The sequence below is a fragment of the Helianthus annuus genome, chromosome 1 (assembly GCF_002127325.2).
Source record: "Helianthus annuus cultivar XRQ/B chromosome 1, HanXRQr2.0-SUNRISE, whole genome shotgun sequence".
Lineage (NCBI taxonomy): Eukaryota > Viridiplantae > Streptophyta > Magnoliopsida > Asterales > Asteraceae > Helianthus > Helianthus annuus.
Genome location: NC_035433.2, coordinates 138,420,320 through 138,442,581, shown reverse-complemented (window position 1 = coordinate 138,442,581; position 22,262 = coordinate 138,420,320). Strand labels below are relative to the sequence as shown.

At 36.3% G+C, this 22,262-nt stretch overlaps 2 protein-coding genes and 1 long non-coding RNA gene across 7 annotated transcripts; 2 read left to right on the top strand and 1 right to left on the bottom strand.

Annotated features, from left to right (window-relative positions):
• The first annotated feature begins 2,147 nt into the window (after positions 1-2,147).
• Positions 2,148-3,493, top strand: LOC110880516. The gene is made up of 2 exons (XR_002559365.2): positions 2,148-2,272; positions 3,279-3,493. It is a non-coding gene; the product is annotated as an uncharacterized LOC110880516 (long non-coding RNA).
• A 4,480-nt stretch (positions 3,494-7,973) lies between these two features.
• LOC110880480 (nucleolar protein 58) lies at positions 7,974-15,939 on the bottom strand. 5 transcript variants are annotated; one of them, XR_004862806.1, is made up of 5 exons: positions 15,685-15,939; positions 13,288-14,341; positions 12,233-12,442; positions 8,260-8,304; positions 7,974-8,186 (listed from the first exon to the last, which is right to left on the bottom strand). XR_004862806.1 is itself a non-coding variant. In XM_022129008.2 (3 exons), exon 2 carries the CDS (start codon positions 14,311-14,313, stop codon positions 13,312-13,314), a length of 1,002 nt encoding a protein of 333 aa, XP_021984700.1. In that variant the 5' UTR covers positions 14,314-14,341; positions 15,685-15,939; the 3' UTR covers positions 7,974-8,186; positions 13,288-13,311. The 5 variants fall into 5 exon arrangements, 3 of the variants coding, with proteins under 3 accessions (XP_021984700.1, XP_021984709.1, XP_021984715.1); XR_002559356.2 differs by lacking the exon at positions 12,233-12,442 and having other exon boundaries at positions 15,685-15,938; XM_022129008.2 differs by lacking the exons at positions 8,260-8,304; positions 12,233-12,442.
• LOC110880506 (beta-glucosidase BoGH3B-like) lies at positions 9,211-13,233 on the top strand. Its single transcript, XM_022129028.2, has 8 exons — positions 9,211-9,465; positions 9,635-9,857; positions 9,954-10,044; positions 10,112-10,257; positions 10,647-10,890; positions 10,985-11,089; positions 12,185-12,367; positions 12,431-13,233. The coding sequence occupies exons 1-8, from the start codon at positions 9,234-9,236 to the stop codon at positions 13,118-13,120; spliced, it is 1,914 nt and encodes a 637-aa protein (XP_021984720.1). The 5' UTR covers positions 9,211-9,233; the 3' UTR covers positions 13,121-13,233.
• Positions 15,940-22,262: the final 6,323 nt, after the last annotated feature.

Here is a 22,262-nt window from a genome sequence, read left to right as displayed (position 1 = left end):
GAGAGCAGGAGCTCTCATGAAGCCAAAACCCTAACTTCATCTGATCCATCAAATTGGAAGGGTAAACGAAGCTCAAATTCAGAACCGAACACGAATTTGTGATCACCTATACTAGGGGATCATAAGGTATGTCTTAAATTATAGTTTGGTGATTATCCACGAAGTGGGTTATGTTGTAAATCGGGAATTGGAATGAAATTAAGCATGAGGATATGTTAGAATCATAATATAGAACATGGGTTATGCATTATTTAGGTTAATTTGATGTTTAAAGGTGAAACCCATTAGTTATGGTGAGAATGATGAGTTGAATCATCATCCATGTCTAATTCTTGTTACATGTTGATTGTACTATGTGGGTATGATGAATTCTTGTTAAATGAATTGAAAGAAATATGGTGTTGATATCCTTGATGTTATGTATGAATGATAAATACTAATTAGTAAGAGGATTGGATGAACTATGTATGAGATTAGGAGAATATGCATAAATTAGTTGTACATTGTGCATTAAAAGGTGTACACACACCAAGTGTTTGATGAAATGCCTAGTATAAGCTAGCATGTGAAATTAAGCGTTAAATAATGGATGAACATGTGTAGAGTTTGATAATAACATGATTGATGATAATTAAACATGAGAAGATACATTGAAGAAGGATTTAGTAAGATGGGATAGTTGATGGTATGATATGGGTTGAATTATGCATTAGGAGTTGCACTCTATGCTTGAATAATGAGGTGCATATCATGTGTTGGACTAGTGACTAAATGGTGATTTTGGATATGGGTATGCACTAAATGGTTAGTTTGTGGACTTACTAATAAAGAACAATGTCGAGATTATGTCAAATTCTAACTTTGAATATGGTTATCAACTATAGAATCATGAATATGTTAGTATGTGTTGAATTGACGATACGTGTGCATATATGTAATTTGTTGATCATGTACTTATGTATGTGTGTGTGTCCTACACCATGATTATGAAATGTAAATGGTATCATTGATATGGTCGACTAGGTTTAGATGAGTATATGATCATATGATAAAAGTATGTAAGTAAGATGGTTGACTTTCTGAAAGTCAACAATGTATGAATAGCACGACTAGGTCTTTGGATGCACTTACAAGGGTAGAGAGATCACGGGATACAAGTTAGATTATTTAATGTGCTATACATGATGGAGAATGAAATTAGCATGGAAATGTGTAGTTTATGAAGTTCCTTGTTTTTCCTTCGATTTCGGATCCCGTGAACCCATTCCAAGCCTCGTTAAGCATTTATAATGTTCCTCAACCCTACCAAACGGTTATGTAAGTTACGGGTGAGTATGGAACCCCTTCTTAAGACCCGAAACATACACAAATGACACTTTAATTGCGTTTATGATGGGAGAGTAAGGTAGGGATATGGGAGCGAGTATGCGGGGTAATGAACTAAGTATTGGATATGCACGTAAAGATTTAACTTTATTCCAATACGTTTAACAAATAAATAAGCAGGAATAAGAGTGAGTATGAATACGAAGGTTTATATTATGATACGGCAGTAATTCATGGGGAATTAGGTAAGTGGTATGTACGAGTTAATAGGTATGGATGAATGTGTTTATGTATTTATGTAAGCATATGTACGTGTGAGTGAGGGTATACACATGAGTAGTTATGATTTGTTTTATGTATGCATGCAAGTGTGTATGTACATCTGTATGCCAGTAGGTAAGTTCGTATGCTCGTATGTCTTCAATACGGTTGAGTATTGACGTTAATGACAGTGTATCTTGAGAATGTAGAATAATGCAGGTAGAATGTTGAAGTCTCACAAGGGAGTGGATACTCAGACGGAAATGCCTAAATGCGAAGGATTACGGAGTGGAAAGTGAAAGTGTATGAATATTGTTATATTCATAAGAGTAAATTACAAGTTTTGTCCTTTACGTTTACATTAAATTGCAGGCGCTGTCCTTTTGGCTAAAAGTTTACAGGCGGTGTCCTTAACCTTTCAAAATCTTGCACGTTTTGTCCTTTAGGTCAAACCTTGTTAGAAATCTCAGTTAATTCTTGTCATGTGCAATGCACATGAGGGTAAAATGGTCTTTTTACCTCTCAACCCTTTTTATTCCCCCATTTTATCGAAATCCAAAACTAATTTAAAAACAACCATAGATTAATCAAAATCGCTCAACCCTCTTCTATCTCTACAAAGTCAAAGTCAAGTTCCCCAAAAACTCCGGTGAATCTGCCGGCATCATTTGAGCACCGGTGGAAGGTAACAATTTTGTTTCCCTCTCGTTTTCTGTCCTTCGTATATTACACTCGGACACGTGTTAGATTTGATAGGACTTACTTATCGATGTATACCTCCGGCGACTCAAACTTTATTGGGGAAGATGACACGGTTGAGTGTTTCTTCTTCACCCACTGGTTCAATATATTTGTTTGAAGTATCAGGTTCTTCACTCATGAATTTTGTATACATATAAATAGAGTTGACATTCCTAGTAATAATAAGTTAAATATATACTCTGTTTTAATAAAGTTAATATGGAGTTGTAGAGATTTGAGCAAAGATCTGTATTTAATAGTCATAAAGGTTTTTATAAATCAACTTTACTTTAACAAACTTTTCAAATAGTACTGTGTCAGCATGAATATTAATTTCTTCCTCTAGGTTTCAGTTATCCGAGCAAAATTACTCAACGTTCTCTCTAATCGATTATCTCTTGGTACGAACCGATCATGTCTAGTTGTTTTGAAACGAGATCTTCAAATTTGTGTGCTGCTTGCGGAGAATAATTACTCAACTATTTTGTGTGATGATTTTGGTTGTCAAATCTGTTGTTTTCTTTGATCGTAATTGGTTAATCATCAAGTTTTGATGAAACGAGATCATTGCTTTTGTCGATGATGATCAGTACCGGTGTTCTGGATAATCACCGGAGTATCTTCTTTGTTTTTGTTTTTATGAATGTTGTGGTGGTTCCAAAGAGTTGGTGAGGGTTATAACTTATAAATGGAGGAATAGAAAAGGTTGAGAGGGAAAAAGACTATTTTACCCTCATGTGCATTGCACATGACAAGAAATAACTGAGAATTCTAACCAGGTTTGGCCTAAATGACAAAACGTGCAAGATTTTGAAAGTTTAAGGACACCGCCTGTAAACTTTTGGCCAAAAGGACAGCGCCTGCAATTTGATGTAAACATAAAGGACAAAACTTGTAATTTACTCTATTCATAATGAGTACTAACGTTTGAAATTATATGGTAAGTGTAGGTTGTACAAGTCCCGAAGGATTACCGAGGTGTGGAGATCGAAGACCGAGTCACAAGTTAGATTGTACGGGAATGCTTGGATAGCTAATTTAGTAAACATAGTTTATGTTTTTATTTTGTAAATGGGTTCGATTGTTGTATTCATTGTAAATGTGTCACCTTAAGAATGAACTTCAAGTATGATAAGACATTCATAATGAAAGAAATTTTATGGTACGTATTTTCCGCTGCGTCTTTTCAGTTAAAGCGTGTTAGGGTGTTTCACTATCCGAGAAACGAGTGTACAAAAGTTGAGGATCAAGACTCTAATTTTAAAAATATGAGGACTATGTATAGAATTTCACCAAACCACATAGACTATCCAAGTATTTTTCTTTACGATAAAAGAAAAGACTAAAATCACACTTATATTCATAACAACTTTTTTACTTAAAATTTTGAAGAACTTGACAATCATTTATACTTTTAAAATAATTGCTTCTTCTGATTTTTAGAAAGCAAAACCCCAATCCTAACTATGAGTATGTTTGGCATGAAGCTTTTAGGAGCTTCTACCTTTAAGCTTTTAAGAAAAAACTCTTACTTAATAAAAAGTCTTGTTTGATTGAAGGAGCTTGAAGCTTTTAGGTTAGGAGCTTGAAGCTTTTGGTTGAACGCTCCTACTAGTAACGTTTAGAAGTAGCTACAAGCTTTTAGGGAAAAATGACTATTTTAACCTCTAAAGATAATGATTTTTTTAATGCACAAACTTTTTAAATTTTAAGTTATGTCCATTTTGGTCATTTTATACATTTTATTAAAAGCTTCCGCTACTCTGCCAAACACCAAATATATCTAAAAAACTATAGCTACTAGCTACCAACTACAGCTACTAGCTACCAGCTTCCAGCCACCAGCCACCGACTTCTCTTGCTAAACATACTCTATATGTTAAAAGCATTACCTTACCTAAATTTTTTATATGGTTGTAAATTTCTACTTCTTATCAATTGGTTTACTTAGTTGGGTCGAGCGGTTACAAAATCCACTCACGTTTACATAATATTTACTTTTTCTCCGGTCTAGTTTCTTGCTAGTCGTCGTTGAAGAAGAAAAAAACATCACCTGAATCTGTACCAATGGCGAACCAACGATGCAACCAGAGCCCAAAAGAACACAAAACAGGTTTTCTAGACACGGAAACGACAAATGAAGCGGCTTCCCGAGTTGCTCCAACGTAACATGCGCCTCCTCCTCGGTAAACAACACACCCTCGCCTGTGCAGTCCACCATCAGTAGGGCTGTGCAACGGTTCAGAACCGAACCGAACCGAACCGGGACCGAACCGGAACCGTTAAATTCTAAATATAAGAACCGGAACTGAACCGTATACTAGTGGTTTCGGTTCGGTTCGGAACCGGGTTAAATGGTTCTTGCCGGAACCGGTTGTCAATTAAATCATAAAAATAACAACAAAATAAAAAAAAAATTAAAACATTAAACCGTTTATAACATATAACTAAGAGTTGCTACATCCCGATCGGAGTAAAAGTAGCAACAATAAAATGTTTTAAACCGAAGATTAAGTATAATGTACAAAAAGCCTAAACGTACGTTAACGTACGCGACAGGATTACAACGTGCGTGATTAACATACAACGTGCGTGATTTGTATAACAAAGGCTCCCATGCATGATTTATTAGGGTTCCATGCGTGATTTGTGACTCCCATGCGTGATTATCAAAAAAAAAAACTGTTCCATGCGTGATTACATACCTGATCGGATGGTTACTGGCGTCGCGTATGTTAATGTACGATAAGGCTTTTTGTATGTTAACCTGTATGCAATGTAAAAAAACAAAAGTTAATTAAAAAACTTTAGTTAACCATCACAAAAGCTTCATTCAAACATTTTATCAAAACTATTTTTATATTCTTTAATACTAGATACATTTCTTTAAATATAATTTTTTTATACCTCCTCCCAGCCCAGCTGGGTAATCCCATGGGGTTTGGTTGGGCCGGTCTCCGGTTCGATCCCCAGTTGTGGCATTTGGGGGGGGGGGTCCCAATGATAGATCGTATTCTACCGAGGCATGGTGTGGTCTTGAGGGCAACCCGGTTTTACCCAGCTGTTACCCCAGCGAGTCTTTGACATGAACCCGGTGACCAATAGGTCCAGTACATAGAAAGTCACCTTCCAAAAAAAAAATATAATATTTAAAGTTTAAATGAATTAGCGGGGTTTTTAAATATATTATTTAAAGTTTAAAACCAAACTGGTTCTAACGGTTCTTTAAACGGAACCGCGGTTATAACCGGAACCGAACCGGGAATCGTTTTCTCCCAAACTTAAGAACTGGAACCAGATCCGAAATCCAACAATACGGTTCGGATCTGGCGATTCCGGTTCGATTCCCCGGTTCTGGCGGTTCAGAACCGTAAATTGCTCAGCCCTAACCATCAGCTTCCTCCTCGGGCCTTCCTTTATCCGGCCAGCAAGTGGGTAATAGAACACTAGCACCTTTGCCAAAGCCTCCCTGATCACACTAGCCGGATTTGTGTTTTTAATTTGGGTTGTTGGGATAAAACTGAATAACTGGGATAAGATGTCGGAAACCCGCCTGATCGTCAATGTTGGAGAGAACCTTCAGTTCTTGAGGCGTGGGTGTTGACTTTAGACTACGTGCAACCACGGGTCAATATGTTAAAAGATTTTTTTTGGGGCTGAATGAGTTAAATTGGCTAAATCACAGGGGCCAAAATAGTAATTTACTCATCTATTTTTTTGTGTATTTATACATAAGATATCTATCGATTTCATACAAGTTAACATGTCTGTATAGTGTATACTGTTTATACGAATATTAATAGATACTTAACATGAACCTATTTTGACCATAGCAGAAGTTGGTTACACGTAGTCATAAGGCTTCCCGGGGCGGTCACATTATACTTTTGTATAACGCGTGATGGCCACATTGTTCCCACCGCCGGCATAAAGTTCCACGCGTGATAGATTAACGCAATTCCATTTTCGTTATTTTTTCCACGCCGTGATGGTTTTATTTGTGAGGGTATTTGTTGGTTGGGGGGAAATTGTTGTGTGTGGTGATGAGTGATGACCACCCCCATTAAAAAAGGTTGTGAGTGATGGAAAAATTGTCGATGACATGACGGAACTTGATTGGTGCTTGTGAGTGATAAATTCTATCACTAGTGAACCACCCCCCCCCTCCCCTAAGTACAAAACTCATTCGATGTCAGATGTTGACTTATCAGTCAATTTCCCGAATCACTGAAATCAACAACTTTATCAAGCATTGTTTTCAGCTCGGCTTTGGTAGGAAGCTTAAAACCGATCAGACTTTGAACTCCTGGATCGGTTAAACAGACAGAAACTTGGTTTAATACAAATATTTCTTAGAAAATTTGGTGACATATCATTAAGGGTGTTCATCGAATTGAATAATGAATTTTCGAATTCTTCGAATCGAAATTTTCGAATTTTTACTTTTTTACATGAATTCGTATTCGATTCGATTAGTATTTGAAACTCGAATTCGAACCGAATTTGAATAATTTCGATTTAATTCAAATTCACCATAAACAATAAATTATTTTACTTTCATTTTTTAAAACTACTACAAATAATTATATTCAACATAAAATATAATATTCTGCAAAATTAATTAACTATCAATATTTCAAAACACCAAAATTTAGAAGATAGGTTGATTACTGGTAGCGATTTAAGTTGCGTAAAAATTTGGAAATAAGAAGTATGGACTATTTGTTGAGGGAGGAGGGGTGGTCGACGGCGCTGTGGAGAGTGGCGGAGGTGGAGGCAATGTGCAGAGTGGCGGAGGTGGCGGCGATGTGCAAAGTGGCGGAGGTGGAGGCGATGTGCAGAGTGACGGAGGTGGCGGCTGGGAGGAGGAGAAGGTGCTAGAGTGTTTGTGTGGGAGGAGCATCTGTGTTTTGGAAATAGGGCAGAGGAAAAGTGGTTAGAACTTAGAAGAGCACAATCCACATCTGCACCAAAAAAGGACGTGCAAACCTTTTTTAAAAATAGGTCTTCGAGAAAACAAACAGTTTTCTGACTCCAAGGTCTGCGCGTGGTGTGTGCGACACAGACATAAGAGGCAAGGAAACTATTTTTGAAAAAAATAAACATCACCTTAAATGATAGAAAAATAATATAATTTGTCACATAGAAGATAAAATATATACAAGAAGCTTTATAACAAAATTATAATTTTAGTAAAATAATATAAAGTATTACAAATATAAAGCAATGGAAACAATAACATACTACAAATGAACACACAAATCATCTTACACATGTCTCCAAACCATAGCGGGCTAAAGGAAATCTAAAAGAGTTATGTGGGTCATGTTATTGTTTGACTGATTCCACTATGACAATTATTGAAATATTAAATATGTCGTTTAAGGTTAACGGTTTTTGACTCTTTGACAAAATCAAGCATGTTTCCCATTCATATACATGACAAACATTATTCTCTAGGAAAAATTTTATATTCATCTGGTTTATCATCGCAATTTTATATTAAGCTACAAGAAAACGATGATGTTAGACACCTTTAACAATAAAAATTGTACGGCTAGAGAAGTAACACACCACTTTGACCGATAAGTTGAATGGTCGACTTACACTTACATTTGTAAGAATACGAAAAAAGAGTGAAGAAATGATTCATAACTAGAGAATATATAATATATGTGATATGATAAAAATCCAAATGAAAAAACATGTTTACAACTCAAGATTTATTCTAACTGCACAAAACATTTTCTTAATCATTTGTTTCCTCAATGCATGGTCAATGAAAAGCAGACCGACGGCCAAAATTGTTGAACCAGTTTCAAGAATACCTCCAAAAAACAATCCAACAAGCAGCCGATCTGCAGAGATACTAAAATGGATTAATAAAACTAAAACAGCACTACAAATGTTTCATCTTTCAACTTCACAAACCTTCACTCTCTCTCTCTGAATCTCCTGTAAGTCTTCAATAATTCTCTGCAAATTTAACAATGAGCTAACTAAAACCCCATTGTTGATAAAAAGGTGGTGGTGGCTTGAAGCTAACAATGAGCTCCAAATGTTGCAATTTGTAATTAGTTTTGAGTCACTGATTTGTAGTCTGTGGGCTTCAATCTTTCTAACCATGATGTCATGGGTCCAGTGGCGGAGCTTGAACAGAGACTCGGTGGGGGCCGGACTCTAAAAATCCAAATCGGTGGGGGCCGAACTCTTAAAAATCCAATATTTTACACTAAAAAAAACAAGGTTTCAGAAATTTTCGGTAAACATGACACTATGCCCCAAAAATCGGCGGGGCACCCCCGAGCCTCCACTATCCTCCGCCAATGCGTGGGTCTAGTTGACCAGGACTCAGACCCACCTTCTTACTATATGGAGTGGGAAAGCATGAAGAAGGGGCGTTAAGCGCCACGTAGCAGCCACGTCGGTAAGGGGCGTGGTAAAAAAAACACGGAGTGGGAGAGGCGTGAAAGTGGCGTTTTTATAAAAATAATAAACAAGAACCAATCAAAACCAACCCAAAATCCACCAACCAATGAAAAGTCGCCACCTCAACACCCAAATGCGCCCCACGCCATTGGAAACTACCCCGCACTCACCACACCACCATGCCACCCCACAGGGCGGTGTTCCCGACGTGAAGGGGCTACCACGCCACTTTTCCACGCCCACTCCGTGTGGTTTAACTAAATTTTTGAACAAAATTTTGTGAAAAAAAGCCAAAAAGTTACCGTATCCCATACTAAAGTTATTTTTATGTCACATGCAATAAAAAAGGGGGGGTGCATGAAAATGGGTATTTTTATTTTCTAGATAGAAACACTATTTTTGGTCTCTAGATGATTTTTTTTCTACTTTGACCTGATTTGACTTTCTATTTGCCTATAACAGTGCAGCTGTTTCCTATGGGATTCAAGAATATGGGGAAATTTTCTGTTTTGTTAATGCTGGTTATGATGTGGTGTTGGGCTTCAACGGCTGAAGCAGAGTATATGTTGTACAAAGATCCCAAACAACCGCAAAGTGTCAGAATAAATGACTTATTGAAGAGAATGACATTAGAGGAAAAGATTGGTCAAATGACTCAAATTGAAAAATCAGTTGCAACTAAAGAGGTCATGAACAAGTATCTGATAGGTATACATATTAATCAAACCTGAATTCTGCCATTGTGGCATACATTTACCGTACATTTGTTCCTCTTTGTTAGTCGTGAGAACCTATTATCAGAAAACTCATTGGACACCCACCAATACCTCGAAGGTTTATTAGTTCCTTTTTTATGTAAAATAACTTGTGATTTCAGGAAGTGTGCTAAGTGCGCCAGTGAGTGTGTTCGGTGGAGGGAGTGGTCTACCAAAACAAGCACCACCCGAGATGTGGGTCAACATGGTCAACGATCTCCAAAAGGGCGCATTATCGACACGTTTAGGGATACCTTATATTCATGGGATTGATGCTGTTCATGGACATAATGCTGTCTATAGAGCAACAATCTTTCCTCACAATTCTGGTCTTGGAGTTACCAGGCAAGTGTGTGTGTGTATATATATATATATATGTGTGTAGCACAACCCTATATATGATGCACTAAACTTGATTGTTCTATGTGAATATTTCAACAGGGATCCTGAACTAGTTAAGAAGATTGGAGCTGCTACAGCACTTGAAGTTAGAGCAACCGGCATACAATATACTTTTGCACCTTGTATTGCAGTAAGTTGATCAATATTAATAAATTTTTATTTAATACTTAAATGAATAATAAGTTGCGCTTAAACAGGTTTGTAGAGATCCGAGATGGGGTCGTTGTTACGAAAGCTACAGCGAAGATCCCGAAATTGTAAGAATGATGACTGAAATCATACCAGGTTTACAAGGAGAGATCACTGATGATTCCAAAAAGGGTGCCCCTTTTGTTAGTGGACAGTAAGTGATACTATGTGACCCGTTCCTTATAACCGGTCAATTCAGCTGTGTTACGTTTATATACTTAGACAAACGGGTCATACAAAAAAGATTATATTTTCTGCCGTTAACCCCATGAAAGAACATACTGGGCAGACGAGCTGTGTTTTACCCGATCCCACTAGTTAGCAGGGTACTGGTGGGGTCCCGTGAGTATCTGATAACGGGTCCTCACCATTGCCGAAAAAAAATATTACAACTTGAAGTCACAATCCCAGTTTTTATTGTTTGGATAAACAGATTATGTTTCAGAATCAAAGGAACTAATTATATAAGGGAGGAAAAAAAAAAAAAAAAAAAAAAAAAAAAAAAAAAAAAAAAACCACTATTTAACTTCTCTTATTTTACAGACAAAAGATTGCAGCCTGTGCTAAGCACTATGTAGGTGATGGAGGAACTCAGCTAGGGATAAATACTGGCAACACAATATTAGACAGAAAAAAATTATTCAGTATACATATGCCAGCATACAATGATTCAGTCATCAAGGGTGTGACTACTATTATGGCCTCATTTTCTAGCTGGAACGGGGTTAAAATGCACGCTAACCGCAATCTTATCAACGGTTACCTCAAAAACAAACTCAAATTCAAAGTATATTCTCTTATTCAATTGATTTTGACAAAAACAAAAACCCTCACCAGTTATGATGAATTTTTAATGATTTTTTTTTTTTATTTTTATTCAGGGATTTGTGATATCAGATTGGCAGGGGATTGACACCATCACTGATCCGCCACATTCTAACTACACATACTCCATATTAACTGGAATTAATGCTGGCATTGACATGGTTTGTTATCTTTCATCTTTTAATAATAATTGTACTTAAAAGTGACAATTCCGACCCGTTTGCCTATGAATATGATTGGGTTGATCCGGTTATGTTTTATTTCCAACGGGTTGACGAACTACAAGGAAAATGGTCAATTGGTTTGAACACTTCATCAAAAGTAGGGCCGTTCAAATCGCTCGGCGCTCGCTCGACGCTCGTTCGGAAATTGCTCGAAAAATGCTCGTTCGATTTGACGCCCGGTTGTAAACGAGCCGCTCCGCTCGGTTCGGTTTGTAAACGAGCCAAGCATGAGCAAAGGTCTGCTCGGCTCGGTTCGGCTCGAATTATTATTTTTAATTAATATATATATATATATATACATATACATATACACATACATATATAAACATGTATATACACATATATATACCCAAATATAAATTATACACACACGCACACCGCTATATATATACACACATTACACATACATATATACTTAAATATAAATTAAATTTATAGTTTTATATATACCACTATGTTAGATTTTGGTCCACTATATACAAATTTACAAATATATCTATACGTACTAGCCCAACCACGCCAATAAAAAAATTAATATCAAATCTAAAAGTTAAACCCTAAACCGATAAACGACAGGCTGCTAATCGCCGCAATGTTTCATGTCGTTACCCTAAGTCGATTGTATCCTGCTCTCAACTGCAATATGATCATCGCCTCGTCGACCACAACATTGTTATTCTTAAGAAAAATATTATACCATGAAATGTGCATGTTTTTAAAGACGTAAAAACTTGAGACCAAACATTGTCTTTATCTCTCTCAGCAAATTTAAATCGGGCGACACAGTTGTCCAAATTGCTCAAAGTTCGCTCGACGCTCGCTCGGAATATTTACGGCTCGAAAAACGTTCGCTTGATTTGAGGCTCGGTTTTAAATGAGCCGCTCTGCTCGGTTCGGTTTGTAAACGAGCCAAGCACGAGCAAAGGTCCGCTCGGTTCGACTCGGCTCGTGAACAGCCCTAATCAAAAGTGTGTGTTTTGATCCATAAAACCTTCAAAATCAATTTATTCACGCATATATGGAATGCTGCAGGTTATGGTCCCATACAACTACACAGAGTTTATTGATGGTTTGACTTACTTGGTCAAAAATAAGTTTATACCCATGAGCCGAATAGACGATGCGGTTGAGAGGATTTTGAGGGTGAAGTTCACGTTGGGTCTGTTTGAAAACCCATTCGCCGATTACAGCATGACCAAGTACTTGGGATGTCAGGTAAGTCAAACTAGTTCACGTTTGACCATTATCAGGAACGCTAATCTTCATTTATTAAAACAGGAGCATAGAGACCTAGCAAGGGAAGCAGTGAGGAAATCACTTGTGTTGTTAAAGAATGGTAAATCTTCAACGAAGCCATTGTTACCGCTTCCTAAAAGGGCATCAAAGATATTAGTTGCGGGATCACATGCTAATAGTATCGGTTATCAATCTGGCGGGTGGACAATCGACTGGCAAGGAAGTTCAGGCAATCTTACGGTTGGTACGACAATCCTCTCTGCTGTGGAAAAAACAGTTGATCCGAACACTCAAGTAATCTACAACGAGAATCCCAACCAAGATTACCTAAAGTCAAACAACTTTGACTTTGCTATAGTCGTGGTAGGAGAGCCACCATATACAGAGACTTTCGGAGACAATTTAAATCTTACAATCCCCGAACCAGGTCCCAGCACTATAAAAAATGTATGCGGCTCAGTAAAATGTGTGGTGGTCCTAATCGCTGGGCGGCCGTTGGTGGTGCAGCCGTTTATTGACACCATAGACGCACTTGTAGCCGCTTGGCTTCCTGGAACAGAAGGCCAAGGTGTCACGGATGTTCTGTTTGGTGATTATGGTTTTACGGGAAAGCTGGCTCGTACTTGGTTTAAGTCAGTTGACCAGCTACCCATGAATGTCGGAGACTCACATTATGACCCGTTATACCCATTTGGGTTTGGATTGACAACTACACCAACCAAGGCCACATAAACGTATAATGTGTTACTTTTCGGTTATAATTAAACAGGGTGATCATTTGTTGTTCTACGATAACCTTAATCATTTTATTTATCATAAGCTTTTTATACACGACAACATGTATAAAAAAAAAAAAAAAAAAAAACATTAGAGGGTAGATATGGAAAGATAGATCTTACAAGATAAGATTACATGAACAAGCTTTATGCCACTTCTTCGGCAACTGGATTGGTCTCATTGGATTCCTTAACAACACCACGGCTTTCCTCCTTCTCCTTCATCAACCTCGTTATTTCCGCCTTCTTCTCTAGTAAACCTTCAATTTTAGTGTTGAGCTTCTCTAATTTAAGTTTTAGCTTGTCAACATCCTTGTATTTTGCATCAACTTTCTTTTTATCCCCCTTATCTTTCTTCCCCTTCTTCGCTTCTTTAGCGTCTTCTTCTATTTCAATCTCCCTTGACTCACCCTGGACATCACTTACTTTGTCATCCTTGTGCGTTTTCTTGTCTTTCTTATCTTTTTTATCTTTCTTCTCGGTTTTCTCTTCATCGTCATCCTTTTCTTTCTTCTTCTTCTCATTTTTATTCTTATTTTCTTCTTTATCGTGTTCTTTATCATCAGATTTGTCACGCTTGTCTTTCTTCTTCTTTTTCGACTCTTTATCTCCTTCGTCTGTTTCTCCACCGTCTTTCTTCTTTTCTTTCTTCGTCTTCTCTTTCTTCGTCTTTTCTTTCTTGTCGGCATTTTCGTCTTCCCCTTCCGACTCCTTTTTCTTTTTCTCTTTATCTTTCTTTTCAGTTTTCTCTTCATCGTCATCCTTTTCTTTCTTCTTCTTCTCTTTTTTGTTCTTATTTTCTTCATCATCATGCTCTTTATCATCAGATTTGTCTTTCTTCTTCTTTTTCGACTCTTTATCTCCCTCGTCTGTTTCTCCATCCTCGTCTTTCTTCTTTTCTTTCTTCTTCTTTTCTTTCTTGTCGACATTTTCGTCTTCCCCTTCTGACTCCTTTTTCTTTTTCTCTTCATCTTTCTTCGGTTTTTTTTCATCGTCCTTATGTTTTGGCTTCTCTTTCTCAACTGATTTAGTTTTAAAATCTATCTCTTGTTCGACTTTCTCTCCTTTTTCTTCATCTGCCCCTTTGATCTTGCACTCTATTTTCATATGAACCTCTTCCTTCTCAACATGCTCAGATTTCTGATCCATCTTGAACTTAGCCTTATATTCAAGTTATCTGCAGATATAATCGTCGAACATTTCAAACGCAAATACTTAAAAACATGATATGCAATAGACTATCAAGATACCAACTTCACTAGCAAATTAGTAATGTGATTATCCGTTGGCAAATTAAAAGATCTTAAATTAATTTCCCAGCACACATATTCTATATTATGTAGGCTTCTTGTTTTCTCTCTTAAATTTGCTTTACAAGGTATACTGATAGGTATATTATAGTATAAAGGGTTGTATGGCATGTGATGTGAACCATAGTTATTAAAGGCGTTAGGCGCACACAAGGCGCATAGGCCTCGCCTGTGGCCTAGGTGCAAAGCGCAAAAAAAGCGAGCGCCTGGGAAAAATAAAGCGCATAATGAAATAAAATTAAAAATATATTATGTATTAGAAAAAGTAAAACTATTCTTCAAACAAAATAAACAATATTTATTATATAACACCTTATGACCTTAATCATCTATTTAGTACCAAAAGTTCTAAAATATTAGTGTAGAAAAGTAGTTTTCCTGTTGTAAAAGTAGAAATCTGGCTAAAATCTTGTCGGAATTTAGAGAATTTGGCCGGAAACTCTCCGGAATCTAGGAATCTCGCCGGAATGTTCGCCTAAACCATCATCTGGAGAATTAAAGCGCAATTTCTTCTACTTAAAGCGCAACTGCCTCGCCCCGCCTGAAAAATGGGCCCAGGCGCAAGAGGCGATGGCTTTTAACAACTATGATGTGAACTACTAACTATATCAGAACTATATGGATGTATAGACTCTGCTGTCAAGGCTCAAACAGACGCACACCTAGGCCCGGTGCAGCCTTCCCGCTTCGCTTCAAAAGCCCCACTTTCAGGCCCTCAAACGCATTTTTCACGCCAATATCCAACGAAATTCCGGCCGAAAATTGTCTGAACAAGTTTGAACAGGTCTAAAACAATTATACCAACCCTAAACAAGCCTAGAGTCGCCGACGGGAAACAACCTAAACTGGCTCTAAAAAAGCAGAAAACATGTCTAAAACCACTAAAAATTATAGCCCTCGCCTTTTAAGCTCCTTCGACAACTATAGTATAGACTATAGACAGTAATATAAGATCAAATATTTGAAATCTGTTACTTGTCAACTTCAAAATGAAAAAGACTTCAACTTTCTGAGCAAGTTTAGGTAGTTAAAACTTATAACTTGATAACAAAGACATTTATCACCTACCCACCTTCAAACAATAAAATCCCACCTAAATAACTGTGTCACGCGTTTCATCAAACAGTTGGCGGACAATACAAAATAACTAAAATAAACAATGAAATAAAGAAATATAAAAGGAACCCAGCTGAAGAAACAAGATGATTACCCAAAAAAGCAGTCGGTTGAGGTTTATGTGAATCCGATTGATGAATAGATTGTGTTCGGTTTGAGTATTTATAAAGAGTTATGTGAGCAACTGTTGATCGGTGGCAGATACGGAATTAACGCGGGATAAGGAAAACTGGTGTCGGTTTATAGATATCGCTTTGGGAGTGAGGAAAGGGGTAGAGTTTACAATACTTGTTTGTTAAGGAATTCTTGTTCTTATTCTTGTTCAAAAGTCAAAATCAGAGACTTTATGTCTTATTTGTTCGATATGTTGAACCTTAAATTCCTAAGAATTTGATTATAAAATAGTTGTAAACAAGATTTAGATTCAGTTAATAAAATAAAATTTATTATTTTTATTTTTTATTTTTAAACCGCAAATATCACTAAAGGTAAAAGACACTAGTTTAGGACGTGACTAGACCATCAAAACATAATATAGTTACGGATTTCAAATCACATTAAATCTACACCATAAGTTCCAATCGAACCAAGATAAATTCACTCTATGTTTAACCGATAAAACGAATGGACCTTATTTCTTGTATGATTCTCCTTGAGCATAACTTCTTGTTATTAAATACTCTGTCATTCCTAGCCTTCCATATGCACCATAAAGTAGTAAGAAATCCGTTATGAATTAACACATCCATCGCTCTTTCACAATTAACGAATAAATGATTAGTTTTTACTAGATATTTATTGATATTATGTTGAAAAACTTTTTTATAAAACAAATATAATAAGAATAGTTCATTTTAGGTGTTATGTGTTTAGACATATATACAAATTTTAATGTGTGATTTTTTTAAATGTTTTGAGTATGAATAATTCTAAAAGAAACACACAATTTAATATAGTCTTATATGCATTTTCCAATAAGTGATTTATTTTTATTTCATACAATTTTCTCATTTTTGAAGGTTTACTGGAATGATTTTTCCGTTGTTGACTATTATAGGATTCGATTAGAAGTCTGGTCTTAGATAATCGTTATTATGCATTGACTTGTAAAATCGACTACGTGGGCAGTGGTGGAACCAAAACTGTTTTTTTACTAAGAGGTCGTAATAGTCAATAGACTTCTTTTATATATTCGTAATTTACTAGTATACATTAATTACTTTTATACAACAATTGATAATTGTAATCTAAGAGGTCCCATAATTTGAAAGTCATTATTTTTTTCCAACAATACATCTTTTTTGACTTCTTTTATTGTTACTTTCATTTACATTAAACGGTAGTTTACTCTTGATATTTGATTTGGATTTATAGCAAAGTGGCTTTTCAAATAAACGTTACTATATATGATAATAAAAAACCCTTATGAAAAACTAAAATAATATATCTAATTAATCATGTAAGTTATGTCAAAGTATAGTATAAAAGAGAAGATCAGTATGCAATCAATTTATTAAGTTAATAGTTAGGAACAGAAAGCCAAAAAAAAAATAAATAAATAAAAGTAAAAAGTTCATGACCGGGATCTTGAACATTGAGATGGAGTAAAAGTGTGAAAGGAGGTACCGTCGTACTGGTAGGTTGTAGAGGCAGAGTAGGTTAAAGAGGCTAAAACGGTTCCTTCGTTGATACCCTGTATTCCAGCGCCACCACTGGCTTCCAACTTCCTGTTGGAAAATCTTTGAAACCCGCTTTCATTTTTAAGTTTAGATACTATGTCAGAGTAAATCGAAAGGGTCAACCTATATTCTTTTCTGTTTTCAATAATCTGGTATACGGTAAGTTTTTCCAGTCGAAGGGTCAAGTGACTCTCTAACCTTCTGTAAATCCGTCAATGTGAGAGAGGGGGATTGGGTAATAATTTAAATTGTACATAATTATCCATCATGAATGATAATTTATATTAATGATCTTGCAATCTTTTATTCTACAATTTTGATTATTTTAATCGATGGTATTTTTATAACAACTATTTTATTACTATAAGAAATAATAGATCAACTAATGATAACCAAATTTGACATTGTGTTGTACTAGAAAGTTAAACAACAACTTTTGATAATGTGGAATAATAAGTTAATAGTATATCATGTTGAGCAATCATTAATATTGGAGGGTGTATTTGTAACTTTGTGGGGGCAGCAGTTGTTGAAGAACATGCCACAAACTCATTTAGTCGTTTCAATCATTTGTGATTTATGCAACATAACATATCTTATTTATTTTATGTCCCATGTTTATTCTAGAATTATATATTATGATTTATGACATTAGATAATATTCATATTTATATATCAGTCAACAAAGGGACGATGCACGGGCTTATATACCGGGCAACAAAGATGGTGACACGCAAAGCCGAATGTTTTATGCTTGTAGGGATATCAATAACAATACTATTCAGTTGAACCGATCGGTATATAATATGTTTAAAAAAATTATAGTATATTATTTATGAAGACGTAACTAATTTGTAATTATGGTCTCAACCTTACATCCTTAATCCATGTTTTATTTCGTTGTTTATGTAGTTGATCACAATAATTTGGGTCTCAAGGTTTGTTCTGTTCATGTCATTGAAACTGTATTAATCTACTAATACATTCCAGACACATTGTAATCTTCATAAAAATAAATTAACTATTAACAGAAACTATTTCTAACAAACAATAAAGTAACCCCATGACTTAAATTAAACAATCTAATTAAGATGTGATGATATAAGTAAGAATACAAAATTAGGGTAAAGTTCTTGTACAAATAATCTTAACATACTAAACATACAAATTGAAGGAAAACTCAAAAAAACAAGGTGACATTTTTGTAATTATCAATAACTATCAAAGTTACTATACAAATATACCTAAAAAAACCTAACCACTCCCCCCACCCCCAAAAAAACCTAAACCCCCCCACCCCCCCCCACCCCCAAAAACCTAAAAAAAACCTACCCCCCCCCCACCCCCAAAAACCTAAAAAAAAACCTAACCCCCCCCCACCCAAGCTAAAATGCTAAAAACTAAACCCCCCCAAAAAACCTAAAAAATCTAAAAAAATAAAAAAAAACACACAAATTATTTTATTTTATTTTTTTTACATTTTTTATTAAAAAATCGCTACTTTTAGTAGCAGCCAAAAAAAAATTTTTTTTTTTTTTTTTTTTTTTGCTAACGAAATGTAGCGATTTTTTAATAAAAAATGTTAAAAAAAAATTTGTGTTTTTTTAGGTATTTTTGGTTATAACTTTGATAGTTGGTGGTAATTACAAAAATGTCACCTTGTCTTTTTGGGTTTTCCTTCAATTTGTATGTTTAGTATGTTAAGATTATTTGTATTTGATCTTTTGCCTACAAAATTATTCTTTGTGATTCAAGATCCATATTATTTACAGTTACAAACCATCGTTTTCTTTAATTCCCTATCTCTCCTCCATCTCCTCCTTCTCTCACCGTCTCAGCGCACAATCACAAATCTCTTTTTTCCGCTCTCCTTCACATCAACGCTGTCCCTTATGGATGGTTAAAGTGTTGTCATTGGGACACTCAAATGCTGGTAGAAATGAGTTGTAATCTCTATCCCAAAAAGAAAAATATAAAAGCTCACAAATATACATTTTAAATTTAAAATTCATGTGACCCATTCGCCGAGTTGGAATCGGAGTAGTTTCGTGACCGAAATTGTTCATTTCAAAATTCTAGCATAAAAAAATTGTTGGGAGGTAATTTTGAGTGAAATTGTGGGGGGGGGGGGGGGGGAGGATTGTGGAGAGGTGTTCAGTGGCTGGATTTGATGGTGCCGAAAGTGAACGGTGACAGTGAACTGGGATGGTGCGAGGGTTTTGAGATGAAATTAGGGTGGAGAGATGAAATGATGATTGTGTGTGTACGTGTTTTGGTGTTAATACTCTGGCCTGAGAGGTTGTGACGTCACTTCGCTTGTATGAGTAGCTTATACTTGTAAGAAGCAACATGTCATCAACAAAGCAAATCCAGCGACACATGTGTGTTCAGTTCATTCCTATATTAAGAGAGTATTTGGGATCGAGTTTGGAAATGACTTATTAGTTTTTTTAAAAAGTCAATAAGTTAATTTCAAAAGCAGGATTTGAGGTTTTTCTAAATAACTTATTAACTTATTAGATCTGTTAAGTTAATAAGTCATTTCCAAACTCAATCCCAAACACAATGTAACTGATCTTGTATAGAAACATAATATATAGTTCCTACATAACATCTCCAGCTTATTATTGCAAAGGCCACTTAGGTTATAGTAGGGATGGCAATGGGTCGGGTTCGGGTCGGGTATTGGTAATCCCATACCTGTACCCGGTTATAAAATCGCGTCCAATACCCGACCCAATACCCGTCGGGTATTTGTCGGGTAATTACCCGTCGGGTATCGGGTATACCCGCGGGTATCGGGTTTACCCATTAGTTTGTTAAAAGATATACATTAGGATTTCTAAATACATTTTTTTACTATTGTAATTATTATATTATTTTATCTATACAACAACTATTATAAATTAAAAATGTACATTACATACATATAAGTTTTATCATAAATTAATAATAACTTTATAATACTTATACACTCACATGCATATACTTCACAACATACAAAATATAAATACTATTATCAAATGCATATACTAAAAGAGAATTTATTTTTTCACATTATGAACATACTAAAATAAATCACTAATAGACAAGGGTTAATGGAAAACAAAAGTATAAATTTAAAAAATCGGGTATACGATCGGGGATATAGTTCGGGTAAACGGGTATGTGGTTTCGGGTAATCGGGTCGGGTATCACCTAATCCCATACCCGCGAAAATTTTTAAAACTAATCCCATACCCGGCCCAATACCCGTCGGGTATCGGGTATACCCATCCCATTTGTGTTGGGGTTCGGGTATACCCGTCGGGCTCGGGTATTTTTGCCATCCCTAGGTTATAGGCTAATGGTCAAGAGAAATTATCTTTTGTGGGGAGGACAAGTTTTAATTATTGAAAATGTAAGTAATTAAAAGGAAAAATTAACAGTTAAAAAAAACTTATTATGGCAAAGATATTTAAAACTAAAAGAGTAAACTGCCATTTTGGTCCCTGCGGTTTGGGCACTTTTGCCATTTTAGTCCAAATCTCAAATTTTTTACATCTGGGTCCCTGTGGTTTGCATTTTGTTGTCATTTTAGTCCAAAATTCAAAAACCCTCTATTTTGACTGTTGAAAACTGATTATTTTGTCCTTTAGTGCAGGGGCATTTTGGTCATTTTTTAAATTTCATTTTTTTAACAATAAAACCCAGATCTGCATAATCAGCTCTCTCTCTCTCTCTCTCTATAGCACCACCACCACCGCCACCTCCTCCCCCTCTCTCTCTTCTCTCTCTCTCTATAGCACCACCACCACCGCCATCTCCTCCTCCTTTTCACCACCGCCACTCCGGCGTCGTCCCATCCAACAGTCACACCCACACACCCTTCCCAATTACATCATCATCTTCAACCCTTTTCAAACAAACAAAAAACAAAATTCTACAATAACTCACAAACAATTAGACATTTCAGTGCATATAACTTCACTAAAACTGAAATTGTTGAGGTAAATTCGTTACGATTAAATCTAAAATGAACCTGCAACCACATCCGATGAACCTGCAACTCCCTGCAACCACCCTCTCGCACCCCCTGCAACCACATCCGATGAACATGCAACTCCCTGCAACCACCCACTCGCACCCCCTGTAACCACATCCGATGAACCTGCAACCACCCTCTCGCACCCCCTACAACCATATCCAATGAACCTGCAACTCCCTGCAACCACCCTCTCGCACCCCCTGCAACCACCGCCCCTCTCTCTCAATCCGGTGAGCACCTCCACCCAAAAAACGACTGGGCAAACACTATAGGGTTAGGGTTTACCATGTGTTCTTGAGGCGGAGATCTTGAGGCGAAGATCTGCGTGTTCTTAGGGTTAGGGTTTTCGAGCGTTTGAGCTTCGATTTGAGCACCATTTTAGATCTTGAGGCGGAGATCTTGAGGCGGAGATCTTGAGCCCTGCTCGTTGCGGTATTTTAGAGAGAGAGAGCAGGTCACTTTAGAGAGAGAGCAGAGTTGGCGGCGGTGGGATGGTGGTGGGGATGATGCGATGGTGGGGGTGGTGGTGGTGTGGTGGTGGTATTTTAGAGAGAGAGCAGAGTTGTATGTTGAGAGAGAGAGAGAGAGATGTCTGTATGTTGAGAGATGAGGTTGAAGATGATGATGATCAGGGGTTTTATTATAATTGTTATAAAAAATAGATAATAAATCTAAAATGACCAAAATGCCCCTGAGGGTGAAGACAAAATAGCAGGTCATTAATGGGAAATCTGGTCAAATTTGAAATTTGGACCAAAATGTCAACAAAAACCGAACCACAGAGCCCTGGATATAAAAAGTTTGAAATTTAGACTAAAGTGACAAAACTGATCAAACCACAGAAACCAAAATGACAGTTTACTCAAACTAAAAATAATAATAACTTTCAAAATATCTTTAGTTTAGTTATGGTTAAAATCAGAAAAACAATAATTATGAAAACCCCTTTCATGCCCCTTGCAACAT